The sequence below is a fragment of the Meles meles genome, chromosome 17 (genome assembly GCF_922984935.1).
Source record: "Meles meles chromosome 17, mMelMel3.1 paternal haplotype, whole genome shotgun sequence".
NCBI classification, from domain to species: Eukaryota; Metazoa; Chordata; class Mammalia; order Carnivora; family Mustelidae; genus Meles; species Meles meles.
The window spans coordinates 551,037-567,066 of NC_060082.1; the positions used below are offsets into that span (position 1 = coordinate 551,037).

At 43.1% G+C, this 16,030-nt stretch overlaps 1 protein-coding gene across 5 annotated transcripts in view; it reads left to right on the top strand.

The window, feature by feature from the left end:
- Positions 1-16,030, top strand: part of UBAP2L (ubiquitin associated protein 2 like) — a 42,402-nt gene that overhangs the window by 1,458 nt on the left and 24,914 nt on the right. For 3 of the 5 annotated variants that reach the window (XM_045982133.1, XM_045982136.1, XM_045982137.1), the window contains exons 2-10: positions 723-926; positions 3,424-3,553; positions 4,255-4,332; positions 4,907-5,017; positions 9,505-9,673; positions 10,062-10,157; positions 10,591-10,636; positions 11,506-11,621; positions 15,411-15,463. In XM_045982133.1, coding sequence (XP_045838089.1) covers positions 3,464-3,553; positions 4,255-4,332; positions 4,907-5,017; positions 9,505-9,673; positions 10,062-10,157; positions 10,591-10,636; positions 11,506-11,621; positions 15,411-15,463 — 759 coding nt within the window. In that variant the 5' untranslated portion in view covers positions 723-926; positions 3,424-3,463. The remainder of the gene's footprint in view (positions 1-722; positions 927-3,423; positions 3,554-4,254; positions 4,333-4,906; positions 5,018-9,504; positions 9,674-10,061; positions 10,158-10,590; positions 10,637-11,505; positions 11,622-15,410; positions 15,464-16,030) is intronic. The other 2 variants (XM_045982134.1, XM_045982135.1) reach the window with 1 other exon arrangement.

Sequence of the window (16,030 nt, forward strand, 5' to 3'; positions counted from 1 at the left end):
GGACCTTAAAGTGTACTGTTGTTTCTGATTTTTGAAGCCCCTCTTTGCTGAATGTGTCCTCGCTGGCAAGTATAAAGTTAGACTCGAGTGTACGGAGAAGGGGATGCTGGGGTCATTTCCACAAAGCCTCTAGGGGAATTAGTTGTTCTGTTACAGGTAGCAAGCCCTGTTCGCCCCAGTCCAGCTTCAGAGTGTCTGGATTGTTTCTCAACTTAGATTGTAAGCTCCCTGAGGGCAGCAACCAAGTCCTACTGCTTGTGTATTTCCTAAAGTACTGGACACATAGTAGATACTCAATAAATACTTGTTATTTATTTTTTTCTGTAAAATTTCTCTGGCTATTTTTTCAAGTAGCTGGTTTTCAAAAGATGGTCAAGGGCACTCCTGTGTTGAAGCCAGTATTTGTTCCTGCGCTGTTTGCTTGGTCTCCCAACACTTCTCGTGTGTTTCCCGTAAATATTTTTATTTTCTAAGGAAAAGTAGTTAACAAGATTCCTCCCCTCCACTGTGATAACTCTAGGTATGTGTCTCTGCTTGCTCCTAAAAGGCTACTAATTTTGTGCCCTCCGGTGATCCCAGATCACTTACTTTTGACCTGTCGCTCAGTGTGGTTACCTACCTAGGTGGTAAAATTTTCTTAGTCACACATTTCAAAGCACTTGGAAGAAGGAAATGGAAGTTACCAGCCGGACTGATCAGGACTATTTCTTTTTTCCCCTCAGTAGTTAGGAGGCTTTCAAGAAAACTCGTTAATGTGTTTACACTGGTACAGCAGATGCAGTCATCGCTACCGGTAGTCCTGCAGCTCGTGTCTGTCCTATTACTGTGCTCGTCGGTTGGAATCACGAGAGAAGTAGAAGGCAGTCAGTAGTTGTAAATTACAGGAGCATTTATTCACATTAGAAGTTTCATTTTAGAGCCAATTAGTAAGTATAATAGTTTTCATCTAGTTTTAATTTTTCTCTTTGATTTGAATCCAGCAGTATTGGTTAAAGAACACTTGTTTTCTTGTGAGGGATGAAACTTGGCTATAATGCCGCTCTGGGAAAATGGACTGCTGTGTAGCAAATAACCCTCTACTGTAGCTAAAACTGTTTACAGGCCTTTGTGCGCACATGTGCACGTGTGTAGGGAGAAGAGGTAGTGGCTAAAGAATTAGCTCCGGGATTTCTTTAAAAATTCTGGCAATAGGGGCGCCTGGGTGGCTCAGTGGGTTAAAGCCTCTGCCTTCGGCTCAGGTCATGATCCCAGGGTCCTGGGATCGAGCCCCACATGGGGCTTTCTGCTCTGCAGGGAGCCTGCTTCCTCCTTTCTCTCTGCCTGCCTCTCTGCCTACTTGTGATTTCTCTCTGTCAAATAAATAAAATATTAAAAAAAAAAATTCTGGCAATAGAGAACGTAAAACTCTTAATTCTTAATGACTGTATCAAAAAAACAAAAGATCTGTGCATCCTGTTGACCCAACTTGGTGAAGACTTTATCCACAGGGAATTAGCTTTCTTTGTGACCCGAAAAACCAATGAAATCCCTATTTCTTTAGAAGCACAACCTATTTCTCCCTCAAATTCAGCAGTGTCTTTTGGGTAGTCTAACATTACCCCATATATAAAGTTTCATTAACGGAAAAAGTTGTGTGTAGAGTAGAAAATGCAAACTTACCCTCTTTGGGAAGGAATAAAAACATGCCGAGTAAGGTCTTTGAGCGCTCCATCATGTGGTGGATATTTGTTTACTAAATGCAGCCGCTGAGGGTGTGTTACAAAGCAAAGTATGAATGAAGGGAACTCAAGTTCTGGAGAGTCCTAGCTTGCTAGAACTGTTTTTTTTTTTTTTTTTTTTTTTTTAAGATTTTATTTATTTATTTGACAGAGAGAGAGATCACAAGCAGGCAGAGAGGCAGGCAGAGAGAGAGGAGGAAGCAGGCTCCCCGCAGAGCAGAGAGCCCGATGCGGGGCTCGATCCCAGGACCCCGAGATCACGACCTGAGCCGAAGGCAGCGGCTTAATCCACTGAGCCACCCAGGCGCCCCAGCTAGAACTGTTAATAACAAAAACTGTTCCGGTTTTGGGAAGGCCCTGTGTGTTCTCTGTCTCGTTAAAGACTCAACAAAGTCCCATTGCTGGCAGTAGAGTCTCAAGTTTAAAATGATAGTCCTAGGGGCACCTGGTTGGCTCTTTCTGTTAAGCATCTGCCTTCAGCTTGGGTCATGGTCCGGGGATCAAGCCCCGCCTCAGGCTCCCAGCTCAGCAGAGAGCCTGCTTCTCCCTTTCCCTCTGCCTGCCACTGCTCTTGCTTGTGCTCTCTCTGTCAAATAAATAAAGTCTTAAAAAATAAAATCCTAACTCTTCTTAAAAAAACAAGAAAAGATAATCCTAGAAGCCCTTTCTTCCAAATAAAACTTTGTGCTAGACCCTTTTGGTTTGGGACAGATTTGCGATTCCCTGTATATTAAGGTGAGTGGTAAAGAGTATTTGCGTTTCTGGCGCCTGGGAACTGTGGACTAGGAGGCAACAGAAATAGCCGGGAAAACTGTGTGTTTGAGTTATCTGGGGAACCGACTGAGATTCTGAGCAGTCACTGGGGCTAATACTTGCTTTGTTGAAGGTTACACAGGCTCCCACTGCATGAGGAAAGACAAAACTTGAGGGAGAAAGGCTAGACTTTGCTTGTCCTTTCCCAAGTGATGGAGGCCGCATGCAACTTACAGAAACTGGTTGTAGAGGGGGTAGGAGTGCTTCTGTAGGTAGACGGAGTTTGGTGTTTTAAATCGGAGTATAGACTAATCCCCTTCCTGGAAAGCTTTCGTTTCCAGGTTTTGCTGATTATCTTTCCTTCTGTCAAAGGGACTTTAGATATTTCCACGTAGAAGGCTTTTGATTATTAACATTGTTTCCCTTGGCTACCAAGATAGCAAAACTTCACAAAACCTGTGTATAGGGGGCTAGTAACCAGACTGTGCTCATAACGTTAAAAAAATAAAAAAAGCATCACTGGGGGCACCTGAGTGGCTCAGTAGGTTGAACCTCTGCCTTTGGCTCGGGTTATGGTCTCAGGGTCTGGGGAACGGCCCCCGAATTGGGCTCTTTGCTTGGCGGGGAGCCTGCTTCCCCCTCTGTCTCTGCCTGCGTCTTTGCCTACTTGTGATCTCTCTTGCTCTGTCAAATAAATAAATAAAATCTTTAAAAAGATAATAAAACCATGACTTAACACATGCTTTATATATTTTTTGTTCTACAGAAATGGATTAATAGCCATTGTTCCTTAAGGAATTTATCAAGCTAAATATGTCTTAAGAACAGATGAATTTTCTTGTTTGTTGCTTTTAAAGAAATGGAAGTGTTTGGTGAAGATGCTGATGAAAGAGCGGTTGAAAACATTTTGCCCATATTTAACATCTAAATTGCTTTTTTTTTAATCTTTCAGTATTCTACCTTGTAAATACTGTTATTTGTATATACTGTAAATGATGACGTCGGTGGGCACTACCCGAGCCCGGGGAAACTGGGAACAACCTCAAAACCAAAACCAGACACAGCACAAGCAGCGGCCACAGGTAAAGAACCCAAGGGATACAGCTTTACTGGTAGCATTACCAGTTGTTACTGGTTTCCATCCGGTGCAGCAGTATTCTGTGCTTTGGATTCTTGGTTTGGGTTTTTTCTTCTTGTTTTCTAGTCTTTGGCTCTTTTTACTTAGGGCTTGATGACTGTTACTGATATGCCGTGATGCAGTGTTCTTCCTTTTTGTTGTTTAATATGGCATCAGGAGACTTGGAAAGAATGGGTCCTGGGCTTTGTATCTGTAAGGTAGCATTTCCCTCGGACAAAATTTTAATGTTGTTCTCAGCCCTGGAGATAAGGGGGTGGCGTTGGTCCTTGCAGAAACAGGAACAGGGTTTACACGTGACATTGCAAATAAATATGAATTATTGAAGGCACAAATGTTTCAAGAAGGCGCTGTGATCCCCAAACAGGAGCTGCTTTAACTCTGAACATCAGTGGAAAAGCTCCCTGGTTTTCTAGGGACTGTAGAGTGGACTACTAATAGCTTCAGTGTTCTTTTTTGTTTTTGTTTTTGTTTTTTGTCATTTTGCAAATTTAGGCATCTTAATTGATGTTAGTATTTTGCCACTTGGTCAGTTGCAACAAGAAGGAAATTGGACTAGGAGGTGGGCGGATTATTGACTATATAGGTCCCTCTTAACTTCTCTGTTGTCTCATGATCATGCTTTCTTGAACTTGTTTTAATTCCTAGGCCACTGCGGAACAAATTCGACTTGCACAGATGATTTCAGACCATAACGATGCTGACTTTGAGGAGAAGGTGAAACAAGTGAGTGTATTGCTAATTGCTGTAAGCAATGGGGAGAGACATCAGGATTAAAGCATAGTTAAATGTCACAGATAGCTACTGGGGTCCTTTGTGCTGTAGGTATAGAAAGAATTATGACCTGGAATATAATAGGTTAAGCCAATAAGTACATGCTTTTGTTTTCCGATTTACCATCCGAACAGCTACCTTGTTCGAAAAGGTTTTATCTTAATTTTAACTTCTTATTTGTTGGATGACTTTGTTGATGCCGTTTCTCAGAGCAGCTTTGAGCAGTCGTGCCGTCTCGGAGTTGTAGAAGCTGACGGTGTGCTGAAGCCTGTGTGCTTCTGGGTGTGATTCTGTATTAGATACTTCATTGTTTGGTTGTTTCATAAATACTTTGGCCCCATCCCTAATCAAAGGTGAATATTTTGCTTACCGAACTAGAATACCAAAATTCTGCATATTTTGCTTTTTTAAGCCTGGGGTTCTTTCAGACTCAACTGGTGTCTTCTCCCTTTTCCCTTGCTCACCTGCCTGCCTTTTGTGAGGAGTGCAAGCTTGTTCATGATGGTTGCTGATCTTTTTCTTTCAGTTGATTGATATCACAGGCAAGAACCAGGATGAATGTGTCATTGCTTTGCATGACTGCAATGGAGATGTCAACAGAGCCATCAATGTCCTACTGGAAGGAAACCCAGATACGGTAGAGTGTTAATGGAGCATTCTAGAAAGTGGGTCCCTGGCTGAGAAGCTCAGAATATTCTAAAAATAGCAAGTGGAGTAACTCAGCTTAAAGGAGAGTAGTTAGGGGCTTTTGGGTGGCTCAGTCATTAAGTGTCTGCCTTCAGCTCAGGTCGTGATCCCAGAGTCCTGGGATCGAGCCCCACATCGGGCTCTCTGCTCAGCGGAGAGCGTGTTGCTCCTCCTCCCATTCCCCCTGCTTGTGTTCCCCCTCTCACTGTCTCTCTCTGTCAAATAAATAAATAAAATACTTAAAAATAAATAAAGGAGAGTACTTTATTCTCCAAACGGAGCAGAGAACTGCCCTGGAGATTGTTTGCTGGGGGTTACGAATACTTAAAATTTATATACAGTAAGTAGGAGGAGACATAAAATCTGTCCTTTTTAATTTGCTTAGAATAAATCATTCATTCTGGGCTAGCGAGTGTTTTCCAGACTGCGTTCTGAATTAGGGATGCTAGATGTTAGCCTGAGTTACTGATCATAGAACATTCTGCTCATCTGTTGTATTGCTGTTGAATAAAGCCACACAAACTAGTGGATTCTGATTTCAAGACATTCTCATTAGTGTTACCTTTTACAATACATTTTCATTGCTTGAAGTTATTTCTGTTGAGGTAGTAGAGAGATTGTTAACAGCCTTTTGACTGTCCCTGGAGATGATAGAGGATATCTTGGAGGACCTCTTGCCCTAGAATTTCACCTCTTACCCTTTCCACTTAATGAGATCTTTATATTTTTGTGCTTGTCTTATCATTGTCCCAAATTGTTAAGTCCCTTAAGAACAGGTGTTTTGCCTTGCTAACCTTTGGGATGTGCCTGTGGTGCTTAGCAGAGAACTTTATTGTTTTAATGAGCAGTGTATCATTTTAAAGTAATCTTCGTTTACGTGGTCTTACACTGGGGATCTTTGGTTGGGATAGATAACCAGAGTTCACTCCTAGAGAGATCAGCTTGCTGGTGTTACGGTGTCATATTAGCTAAATGTTGGAGGTTTGTCAGTTTCCTTGAGACAATAGGAAATAATAGTGGCAAACTTGGGGCGCCTGGGTGGCTCAGTGGGTTAAAGCCTCTGCCTTCGGCTCAGGTCATGATCCCAGGGTCCTGGGATCGAGCCCCGCATCGGGCTCTCTGCTCAGCGGGGAGCCTGCTTCCTCCTCTCTCTCTGCCTTCCTCTCTGCCTACTTGTGATCTCTGCCTGTCAAATAAACAAATAAAAAATCTTAAAAAAAAAAAAAAGGTGGAAAACTTTTTTTAGTTGTTGAATTTAAATTTGTGGATTTTTCTCTTAAAAAGTGTGGTCTTTAAAAAAAAAAAAAAAAAAAAAAAAAAAAAAAAAAGTGTGGTCTTGAGCCTGGCTGGCTCAGTCAGGGGAGGCTGTGACTCTTGATTTCAGGGTCGTGAGTTCAAACTCCATGTTGGGTGTAAAATTTACTTTAAAAAAAAATGTTGTCTTAGATTTTACGTTATTGATCTTATTTGAAAATTACTGTCCGGGGCGCCTGGGTGGCTCAGTGGGTTAAGCCACTGCCTTCGGCTCAGGTCATGATCTCAGGGGTCCTGGGATCAAGTCCCACATCGGGCTCTCTGCTCAGCCGGGAGCTTGCTTCCCTCTCTCTCTGCCTGCCTCTCTGCCTACTTGTGATCTCTCTCTCTCGCTGTCAAATAAATAAATAAAATCTTTAAAAAAAAAAAAAAAGAAAATTACTGTCTGGATAAATCAGATAATAGTGCCTTTAGCTCACTTTGAGTTTACTCTAGAATAATTGTAAGATTTTTGGGTTGGGGGAAGAGGTGGGACTGAACTCATGCCTTTTAAAAGTCTGGAACCCTTCCTCCCTCCCACCTTCCCTCCCTCCTTCAAGTCACATTTGTTTCACCTTCCACCATCTTCTGCTTAACGCTATGAAGCTGACCTTCCACAGTATCAGAAAGGAAAATAAACTGGAAAATGTGGGCTAACTCTCCAAGTACACTAGCCGCTAGTGAACCAATGGGGCGCGTGTCAGCTGCCGGGGGTGGTGGATGTCTTTAGGTGGATGAGGTCATATCAGAAAACTGGCAGTGCCTTTGGGAAGATCATGGTCATTTCTTTTCCTTATAGAACATGGGTAGCGCCAGCTGCTGATACATGCCATAGAGAAGGGAAAGGTGACAGGTTTCTGAAGCTTGCCAGATTTTAAGACAGACGAGCTGAAAACTGTTCTGAGTCTAGTTTCCAGGATTCCTGATGCAGATTTAGTTATAATAGGGGTACAATAACTTGGGAATTGAAGCTACTGTGAGCATAAAATGACCTACCAGCTGTGGTGCGGAATGAGCTTGGACTGGAAGAGTGGGCAGCACGAGTCCTGGGTGGGTCCTTAATCTTTTTAAAAAGTTACTAGTGAACTGTTATAGATTCTGTAGAATTGTGGTTATGATTTTGCTATAATTTTAAGCTGAGGTTTTAACTTAAAAACTTTTTTTAATTACAGTAAAATACATTTAAAATTTATCATTTTAACTTTTTTTTTAAGATTTTATTTATTTATCTGTCAGAGAGCACAAGCAGGCAGAGTGGCAGGCAGAGGTGAAGAGAGAAGCAGGCTCCCTGTGGAGCAGGGAGCCCGATGCGGGACTCAGTCCCAGGACCCTGAGATCATGATCTGAGACGAAGACAGTGGCTTAACCAACTGAGCCGCCCAGGCGTCCCTCATTTTAACCATTTTTAAGTGTATAAATCGGTGCCATTAAGTACACTGACAGTGTTGGGCAGCCATTAGCATTATGCATTTCCAGGACTTTTTCATTTCCCAAACAAACACTGTATCCCTTAAACAATAATCCCTCAGTAACGCCCTCTTTCCCCATCTTCCCAGCTCCTGGTAACCTTCTATTTTCTGTCTCTATAAATATGCCTATTCCAGGTATTTCACGTGAGTGGAATCACACAGTATTTGTTTTTTTGAATGTCTTCTTACTTGGCGTAGTGTTTTCAGAGTTTATCCATACGTGGCTGCGTGTCCGAGTTTCACTCCTTTTTAAGACTGAACAGTATTCCAGTACGTGGATATGCCACGTGTTGTTTATTCATCCACTGATGGACCCTTGGAATTACTAGGAAGCCAGTTATAGTCCTCATAAGTCAGATACTGTGCAGCACGCTTCCCTTAAGGATATTCTGTGTGACCTAATATTATTGGCCCTGAAAAAATGACTACTCTTTCATACTGTACTTGGTCCCTGGTCTTTAAAGTTACTAGATACTGGATGGCTGTTGCTGGGCACTGGGTCATTGTTGTCTGAGCAAGACGGGAACTAGGGTAGTAAAGATCTGGTGCTCTTGGTGTTTGGGAATTTTTATTTGTTTGTATTTTCTGCAAAATATGTGTGACTCCAGGGTGGTTTTTTTTTTTTAAGATTGAACTTATTTGACAGAGAGAGTGAGTGAGGGAACACAAGAAGGGGCAGAAGGAGAGGAAGAAGCAGGCTCCCCACTGAGCAGGGAGCCTGATGCGGGGCTGGGTCCCAGGACCCCGGGATCATGACCTGAGCCAAAGGCAGACGCTTAACAACTGAGCCACCCAGGCGCCCTGAGGGGTGTGTTTTTAAAACTTCAGATTTATAAAACTCATTTCCTGAGGAATAAGGTTTTGCAGGATGGTCTAGCTTACTTCCCTTACCACAGATTTTCTGTCCTGCACTGTGGAATGAACCACAGATCACCATGCTTTGGAGAGAGTTTGATTGGACTATTATCAGTTCAGGAAGGATAGGGAGAACACCTCTCCAGTGTGTAAAACCTGGAGTAGAGGGTTTCCTATAGTCCACATGTCTCAGGGCCAGGGCTATGTCTTCTTGACTTGGTCTTTTTTAGCAAAGGAAATTGTGTGTGTTATAGAGTGTGGTGTGGAGAGTTGGGGGTGGTGATGAGTCGGTGCAGATGTTTTCCTCCTAAATTCTGGTTGCTTGATGAGAGAATGTGCCTGGGAGCTCGATGTGGTTTGTTCGTTCTGAATTCAAAGTCAACCTTTAGAAACTTTTAGTTCTTTTCTGCTTTGACAGGAATAAGACTGTAAAAAGTTGAGAGTCACTGAATCCAAAGGGAATTAATTTTTTCAGCCATGGAAATACCCTTGAAAGATAGGCACCAGTAACTAGGTCCTTTGATCTGCCAAGTGACTGCTCTGGATCCAGATCTCGGCGATCCTTATGGAAGTGATCCCTGTGATCCATTATCCATAAGCACCTCCCCTACAATAAAGGACTTCGGTTTTGCCGTGATAGGTGTAGAATTTGTACTGAGATTGTAGTCTGTACCCTCCATTTAAACAGGACGTAAATTAGTGGAAGTATCTTAGACTTGGGTGATGAGAGGAAAAGGGTTGACAGTTTTCCCAGCTTTTATCTGCGATTTCCTGATAGTAGTCCATACTGATGAGACGACGTGAATGCTCTGCCCTTCAGCATTCGTGGGAGATGGTCGGGAAGAAGAAGGGAGTCTCCGGACAGAAGGATGGTGGCCAAACGGAATCCAACGAGGAAGGCAAAGAAAATCGAGACCGTGACAGAGACTATAGCCGGCGACGTGGTGGACCACCAAGACGAGGGAGAGGTGCCAGCCGTGGACGAGAGTGTATGCATGGGGCTTTAACAAAACCAGCTGTGGGTCAGTAATGTCTGGACTTCAGGGATGTCAGAACGTTGCTAGGCTGGACCTAGTAACCATAATATCCTTTTGATTTTTTTTCTTCCTGCTCTTTATTGTGAGGCCTTGGTACCTCTTACAGGTAGCGTTTTCTAGCTGCAGCTGCCAGGTTGGCATGAAATTACTCTGCAGTTATTGGTGAAGTTGTATGACCTACAACTCTCTGTTGTGGCTCATCCCTGAGTAGCCATCCTGTCCCATCCTTCCAGCTCATTTTCTCTTGCTCATTTTTGACTCCCCACCACCGTCTATACATGCCATTTACGTACTTAGATAAATTCTATTGACTCTGCTCTGGCTGTGTTTTTAATTTTAGTTCGGGGTCAGGAAAACGGATTAGATGGCACCAAGAGTGGAGGGCCTTCTGGAAGAGGTACAGAAAGAGGCAGAAGAGGACGTGGCCGAGGCAGAGGTGATCAATTTCTTGAGGGGTGGGGGTGAAAATGGGAGGCAGATTACTCTTACTGTTATTTAGGGGTCTGCTTTATCTGAAAACAAGCAAATTCACATGGCATCTCATTATCTTAATTGTTGAGATGTCATGCAAATTCTAGAGATTGCTGAGTGGGGCAGTGGGAAAGAAGGTAGGTGTCGTTTTCTTTAGTCTTTATTGTTGATGTTAATGTATTTACTTAAGGACCAGCATTTAGCCAGCAAGGGAAAAGTCTGTCTGTAGTAATGGTGGTCCTCCTGTGGCGTATATTAACTGCACTGCGGGGTGAGAGAGAGAACATCTCATAATATCACCCAGTTAACTGTGGCAGAGTTGTCTCATTTAGCAAGGTAGTTCTGTATCAGCTTCTAAAATAGTCTCTTTTCCTCTCTTTTTCTCCTTTTCTCTTTAGGTGGCTCTGGTAGACGAGGAGGAAGGTTTTCTGCTCAAGGAATGGGGTAAGTGTCATTGATTTGATGCTGAAGTCTTTTAATTTCTTTTCCCCTAAGCACCACTGTAATATTCTAGAATGGCTAATATCCTGGTATCCTGAGGATAATAGGCAGCCCTAACTGAACTGTGATCAGAAAAATTTCTAGGGGCGCCTGGGTGGCTCAGTAGGTTAAGCCTCTGCCTTTGGCTCAGGTCATGATCTCAGGGTCCTGGGCTCGAGCCCTGCATCAGGCTCTCTGCTCAGCGGGGAGTCTGCTTCTCCTTCTCTCTCTGCTTCTCTGCCTACTTGTGATCTCTCTCTCTGTCAAATAAATAAATAAAATCTTTAAAAAAAAATTTTTTTCTAGACCGTTTGAGTTAGATAGGTATGTAGACTTCGGGCTTAGAGATGAATGTCCCCCACCTGGGTCATTCTCTCCATCTCATGGCTTCATTTGAATGCATATACCTGCTGTTTTCCAAAATTTTACGTGGATTTTGTTATTACTATTATTTTTTAAGATTTTATTTATTTGACAGAGACACAGCCAGAGAGGGAACACAGCAGAGGGAGAAGCAGGCTCCCTGTGGAGCAGGGAGCCCAATGTGGGACTCTACCGCAGGACCCCAGGGTCATGACCCGTGCCTCTTACTATGATTCTTGATGTCCTAATCCAGGACAGGGTAGATCTAAATTGAGATTATACCATAGGATTTTAGGTAGGCTGATAAGTGAGGGAAGTAGACGTATACAGGGTGATAGAATGGGGCTTGGTTGATCTGTCGTTAGGGCAGAGTCAGGGTTCTTGTGGCCGTCCTCTCTGAGTTCATTTTTGCTGGTGCTGCTTAGAGCTCAGAGACTCTTTTAAGCATTTCTCCCCCGTCCTACCCCTAGAACCTTTAACCCCGCTGATTATGCAGAGCCGGCCAGTACCGACGATAACTACGGCCCTAACAGCGGCGGCAGTACGTGGAACAACACTGGCCACTTCGAACCCGATGATGGGACGAGTGAGTGACCGTTTCTTGTTTCTTGTCTCCAGAACCTGAGGAAATAAGTACTTGAGGTTATCGTCATATTAAAAAGTGGAGGAATAGTTTTCGGGTGCAGAGATAGGAGAGAGAGGGATGGCCTTTGAAGTACTGTGTATATTCTCTTCCTGTCTGTGTGCCTGTGGGCACTTAATCATGCCGTGTCACCTGGCCTCGTCATTCTTCTGTGAGATGGACGCTAGTCGCTATGTTCAGATGACAAGCCACTGAAGGGTGGTCGTGAAATGGCCAGTATTTGAACTTAGAATTGTTGGACTCTCAGAGCCCATGCTTTGTCACCCTGTGTGGCTGCCGTTAGGTCCAGGTGCATTTCCTAGGGTTTCTGTTAGGGTGTCTAGCTTTGCTCTCAGAAAAGGTATCCATAATTAATTAATTGAGACACTACTTGCAGAGGTGAAAAAGGCCTAGAATCACAGCCCACTAATAGCTTAATTGTTTTCTCTCATTGAGATAGTATCTTTTTTCCCTTCATTTTTGGAAAATTGCAGTATCTGGGGAAAATGGAAATTGTATCTTTCTAGCTCTACTGGATAGTCTTCTGAACGTGGAAGAATATTAAGGGGATTTAAATACGATTTTTCGTTGTCATTAGCTGACTTCGGTGTCTGTAGCTGGGTAGGTTGTATATATTTAAGGATATTTTAGGTTTGTAGGATATACCAAGAGCTGTTAGGGAATAAAAGATGGTTTTCTCTCTCTCTCTCTCTTTTTTTTTAACTTTCACCCTTTTAAATAAGAACAGCTTCTAGGCTCCAGAGTCTTTTATTCTTATGTGATCATTAACTTCTTAGAGCTGAGCCAGCAGGTGGAGAGCCTGCGACCCTTTTCTCCTGTAAAAGGGGGAATGATTCCGTAGCAGAACATGAATTAGGCTCTTTGACTCCATCTGTTTACTTGCCTTGCACTTTTTCAAAGACCATTGATCTTTATCTCTTTCTTTGGGAGGGTCTTTGGCACAAACAGTTCATCTCCTGTCCACAGATGTGAGACCTTAGGTCCTGAATGTTTCTTGCTTTTTGTTTACCACACTATCTCATCAGTGCATTTTGGATACAGTTTTCCCATTGGTGGAGGCTCAAGTTGAGTTATGGACAAGATGGAGATCCCATTTTAATTCCCTAGACATTTGGCTAAGAAACATCTTTATTACTTTGGAGGTTGATGAATGAGTTGCTCTTCATTCATCTCCTGATGGCTTTGTAGAGGTAGTGGTAGCAGTCTGAGTAACAGAAGTTACTGTTTCTGAGCTCTAGTTCTTGGACATTTGGTTTTTTATCATTGGCACAAAACATTATAGAGATTAAGGGATTTGTTTTCTGTTGTGGGTAGAAAATCACTCATGGAGTCCTGTCCTAGATTGAAAGCCTTAGCTGTTCTCAGCAAGGATTTGGTTTGGAAACAAGGAATGAAGAAGTGTTTGTTTGTTTATTCTTCTAGAGTACAGCAGATCTGGGAGGTTAGACTCAGAAACCCGAGTTGTGGCTGACTGGAAGCTGTGATGCTGCTGCCATCTTGCTGGGTGGAAGCGTTGGGTGGAAGCGTTGGGTGAAGCTTCATGCATTTCCGTTGTTCATTTCACAGCGTGAACTGATTTCCGTGCATGATCTTTCTGTGTTTTCATGATAGCACACTTCAAATACTCTTTTTTGATTTAAAGAGAAATTCAAACCTACCCTTAAAATATCCACAGGTACAGTGGGAATTGTGTTTTGGGGGCAAATGTTCTCATCCATAAGCAAAATTTCACTGGTTGTTTTTTCTTTTCTTTTCTTTTTTGTTTCAGGACTTGATTTCATTGGGGCTGAGGGGTCAAATTATCCCCGAAAATTTGAGACTGCTCCTGGTATGATACATCCAGGTGCCTCACTGCCCCGGATATTTTTTTAGATTTTAATGAATTGAAGTATCTGTGGATATGTAATTTTTCTGTCATCCTGCTTTTTTCCTTTTCTGCTTTTCTCTCTCATACTCTGGGCCTGTTTTCCCTTCTTGAAAAATTTTGTCCATTAATGAAGATTGAACATTTACATCGACTGCTGTCTGCTGACAGAATGGGAACCCTTATCTGTTCAGATTCTTTGCACTCTCTCTGTTCCTTCGTGCTGCGTCAATACAGTCTTCTTGGCCACGACTGCACGTCCTGTATGGGGTCAAGTAGGCGTCTTCCTTCTTCCTTCCCATCCCAGACGGCAGTCGCCAGGGTGCAGGCGAACATTCCTGCCTTGAGAGAGCCTGTTAGTACGTGGTCACTTCCAACTCCAGAGTTACGTATGTGCAGAGATTGGGATTCCGTTTACAAACCGAGGCAGGATGGGTGTCCGTGCAGAGGAAGAGTCGTGTTACCGGGAGGGAGAAGAATGTGCTTTTGTAGCTTGTCTGAACTGAGGTTGGACTTCAGTTTGATTTGGAGAACTTTGCCATTATTAAGTGGTTTGGAATTTCCCTGGTCCAGTTACAACGCTCTGGGAGAGCTACTACAGTGAACATCTTTTTCTCTAGGAAATGAGGTTCTTTCATTATTAAAAGTTAAGAATTTCTTTTCTTTTTTTTTTTTAAGATTTTATTTTGAAGTAGTCTCCACACGCAGTGTGGGGCTTGAACGCAGGACCCCATCATCAAGAGACACATGATCTGCTGACTCAGCCAGGCAGCTCCAGAAGAATTTCAGGGTTTTGTAGGTTTAGAATATTTCTCTTCAGTGACAGTGAAATATCTGAATGCCAGACTTCGTACTTTTAAGAGGGTTTCTCTATTTGGAAGAAAGGCTTTAAGAGTTAATATGTGCTCTTGTTCTAGAGAAGAAAATAAAGAGCGTTCTTGTCTTTTCTATAGGCAGGCTATTTCTTACTGTGGTCCTGGCTCTCACAGAGCAGTTTCCCTTTCCGAGGATCTGTGTATACATGAAGCAACAGAAGGGGGATGTGGAAGGTGGTTTGATTGCTGATGGCCCTTTCCTGTAGAAACTATCCTGACTTCATTTTTACCACCGTGAGGAGAGTGTACACCAGTATTGTCTTCACAGAGCCTTTGGTGGGTTAGATGCCACACTTTGTAGGATTAGGATTAGGATAATAACTAATGCACATTTGATTTCTCAGTTTTGGCCATTGTCTTTTGAAAAGAGTAAGACCCGTGAGGGTTTCTTAGGATTAGTCCAGCGAGATCTATAAACTTGACTGCTACTGAGTATACATTTTTAAATTGAGTTCCTATAGCAGATAGTTGTCCGTACCCTTAGTTTGGAAGCCGGTCCTTCTTCACTGCTGTTCCACTATCCTGTGGCAGCCATTCGTGTTCCTCCTCACTGCTGTTTTCTCCAGATCTCCCACAGAGCTGGCTCCTACCAGATGAGTAGGTGGTGTTCTGGTTTCAATTGGCTGCTGCCATTTTACCTGAATTGACCACTAAGTTAAAGGGCTGAAGGGTTTAAGAGTTTGCCTGGAGCATTGGGTCTGTTGTCCCCTGGCTCCCGCACCCCCACTGCCTTTACCATTAAAACTATGTAACAAAACCAGAAAGTAGGTGTGAAATCATAATCTTATTAAAATACTCGTGTACTGAGGTATCACTTCCTAAATAGTCTTTTTCTCCTCCTGGAGCCTAGGAATCCCTTCTGATTACTAAAATCTGGCTACACTTCTGGCTGCCAAAATGTTAATACGTTAGTGTTTTTTGCACGTATCTTGCACTGCCACTTAAAACTACGTCACTGTTTTGTTTTGTTTCGTTTTTTCCCTTTATTGCCAGGTGCTTGGAGGACTGCAACAGAGGAGTGGGGAACTGAAGATTGGAATGAAGATGTAGGTATTCCCAGGTTATTCCTCACTAGTGCTTTCTGTCCCTAAGTGGTGTTTAGGGATAGAAAATGGGTATGTTTCTACCCCTCAAAATTCACCCTTAAGATTCTGACCCAAAACTTTTACATCCAAAATAGTGTTCTGAGCCAGAACATTTCACATATGTTATATGAAGGAGACTGGGCATGAACAGGACTCTGTGGAACCAGACTATGGAAAGGGCAAGTGCACCTGTGTAAGTCCAATATCTGATTGTCGGATTTATCCCAGGAAGAGATGGTGGTTGGGTAGAATACCAGAAAGGGAGCCAGGCAGGGGGTGTGCTGAGTAGCCACTGCTGGCGGCACGTGATTCCGGAGCCAGTTCTGGTGTTCAGTCACGTTCAGACGTTGGCGCGTGGTCCTGGGATTGGCTTAGAGGTGGGTACGAAGAGAAAGGGACTGTACCACATCTTCAGGTCTACAATCTGGTTGGTTCTGGAAACCCTTTTATTGACTTGAAGCCCAGCTTTGTCATTGAGATGAATATATAGAGCCGGCTGTCTTCCCTCTTGACTCAACCTGGAAACCT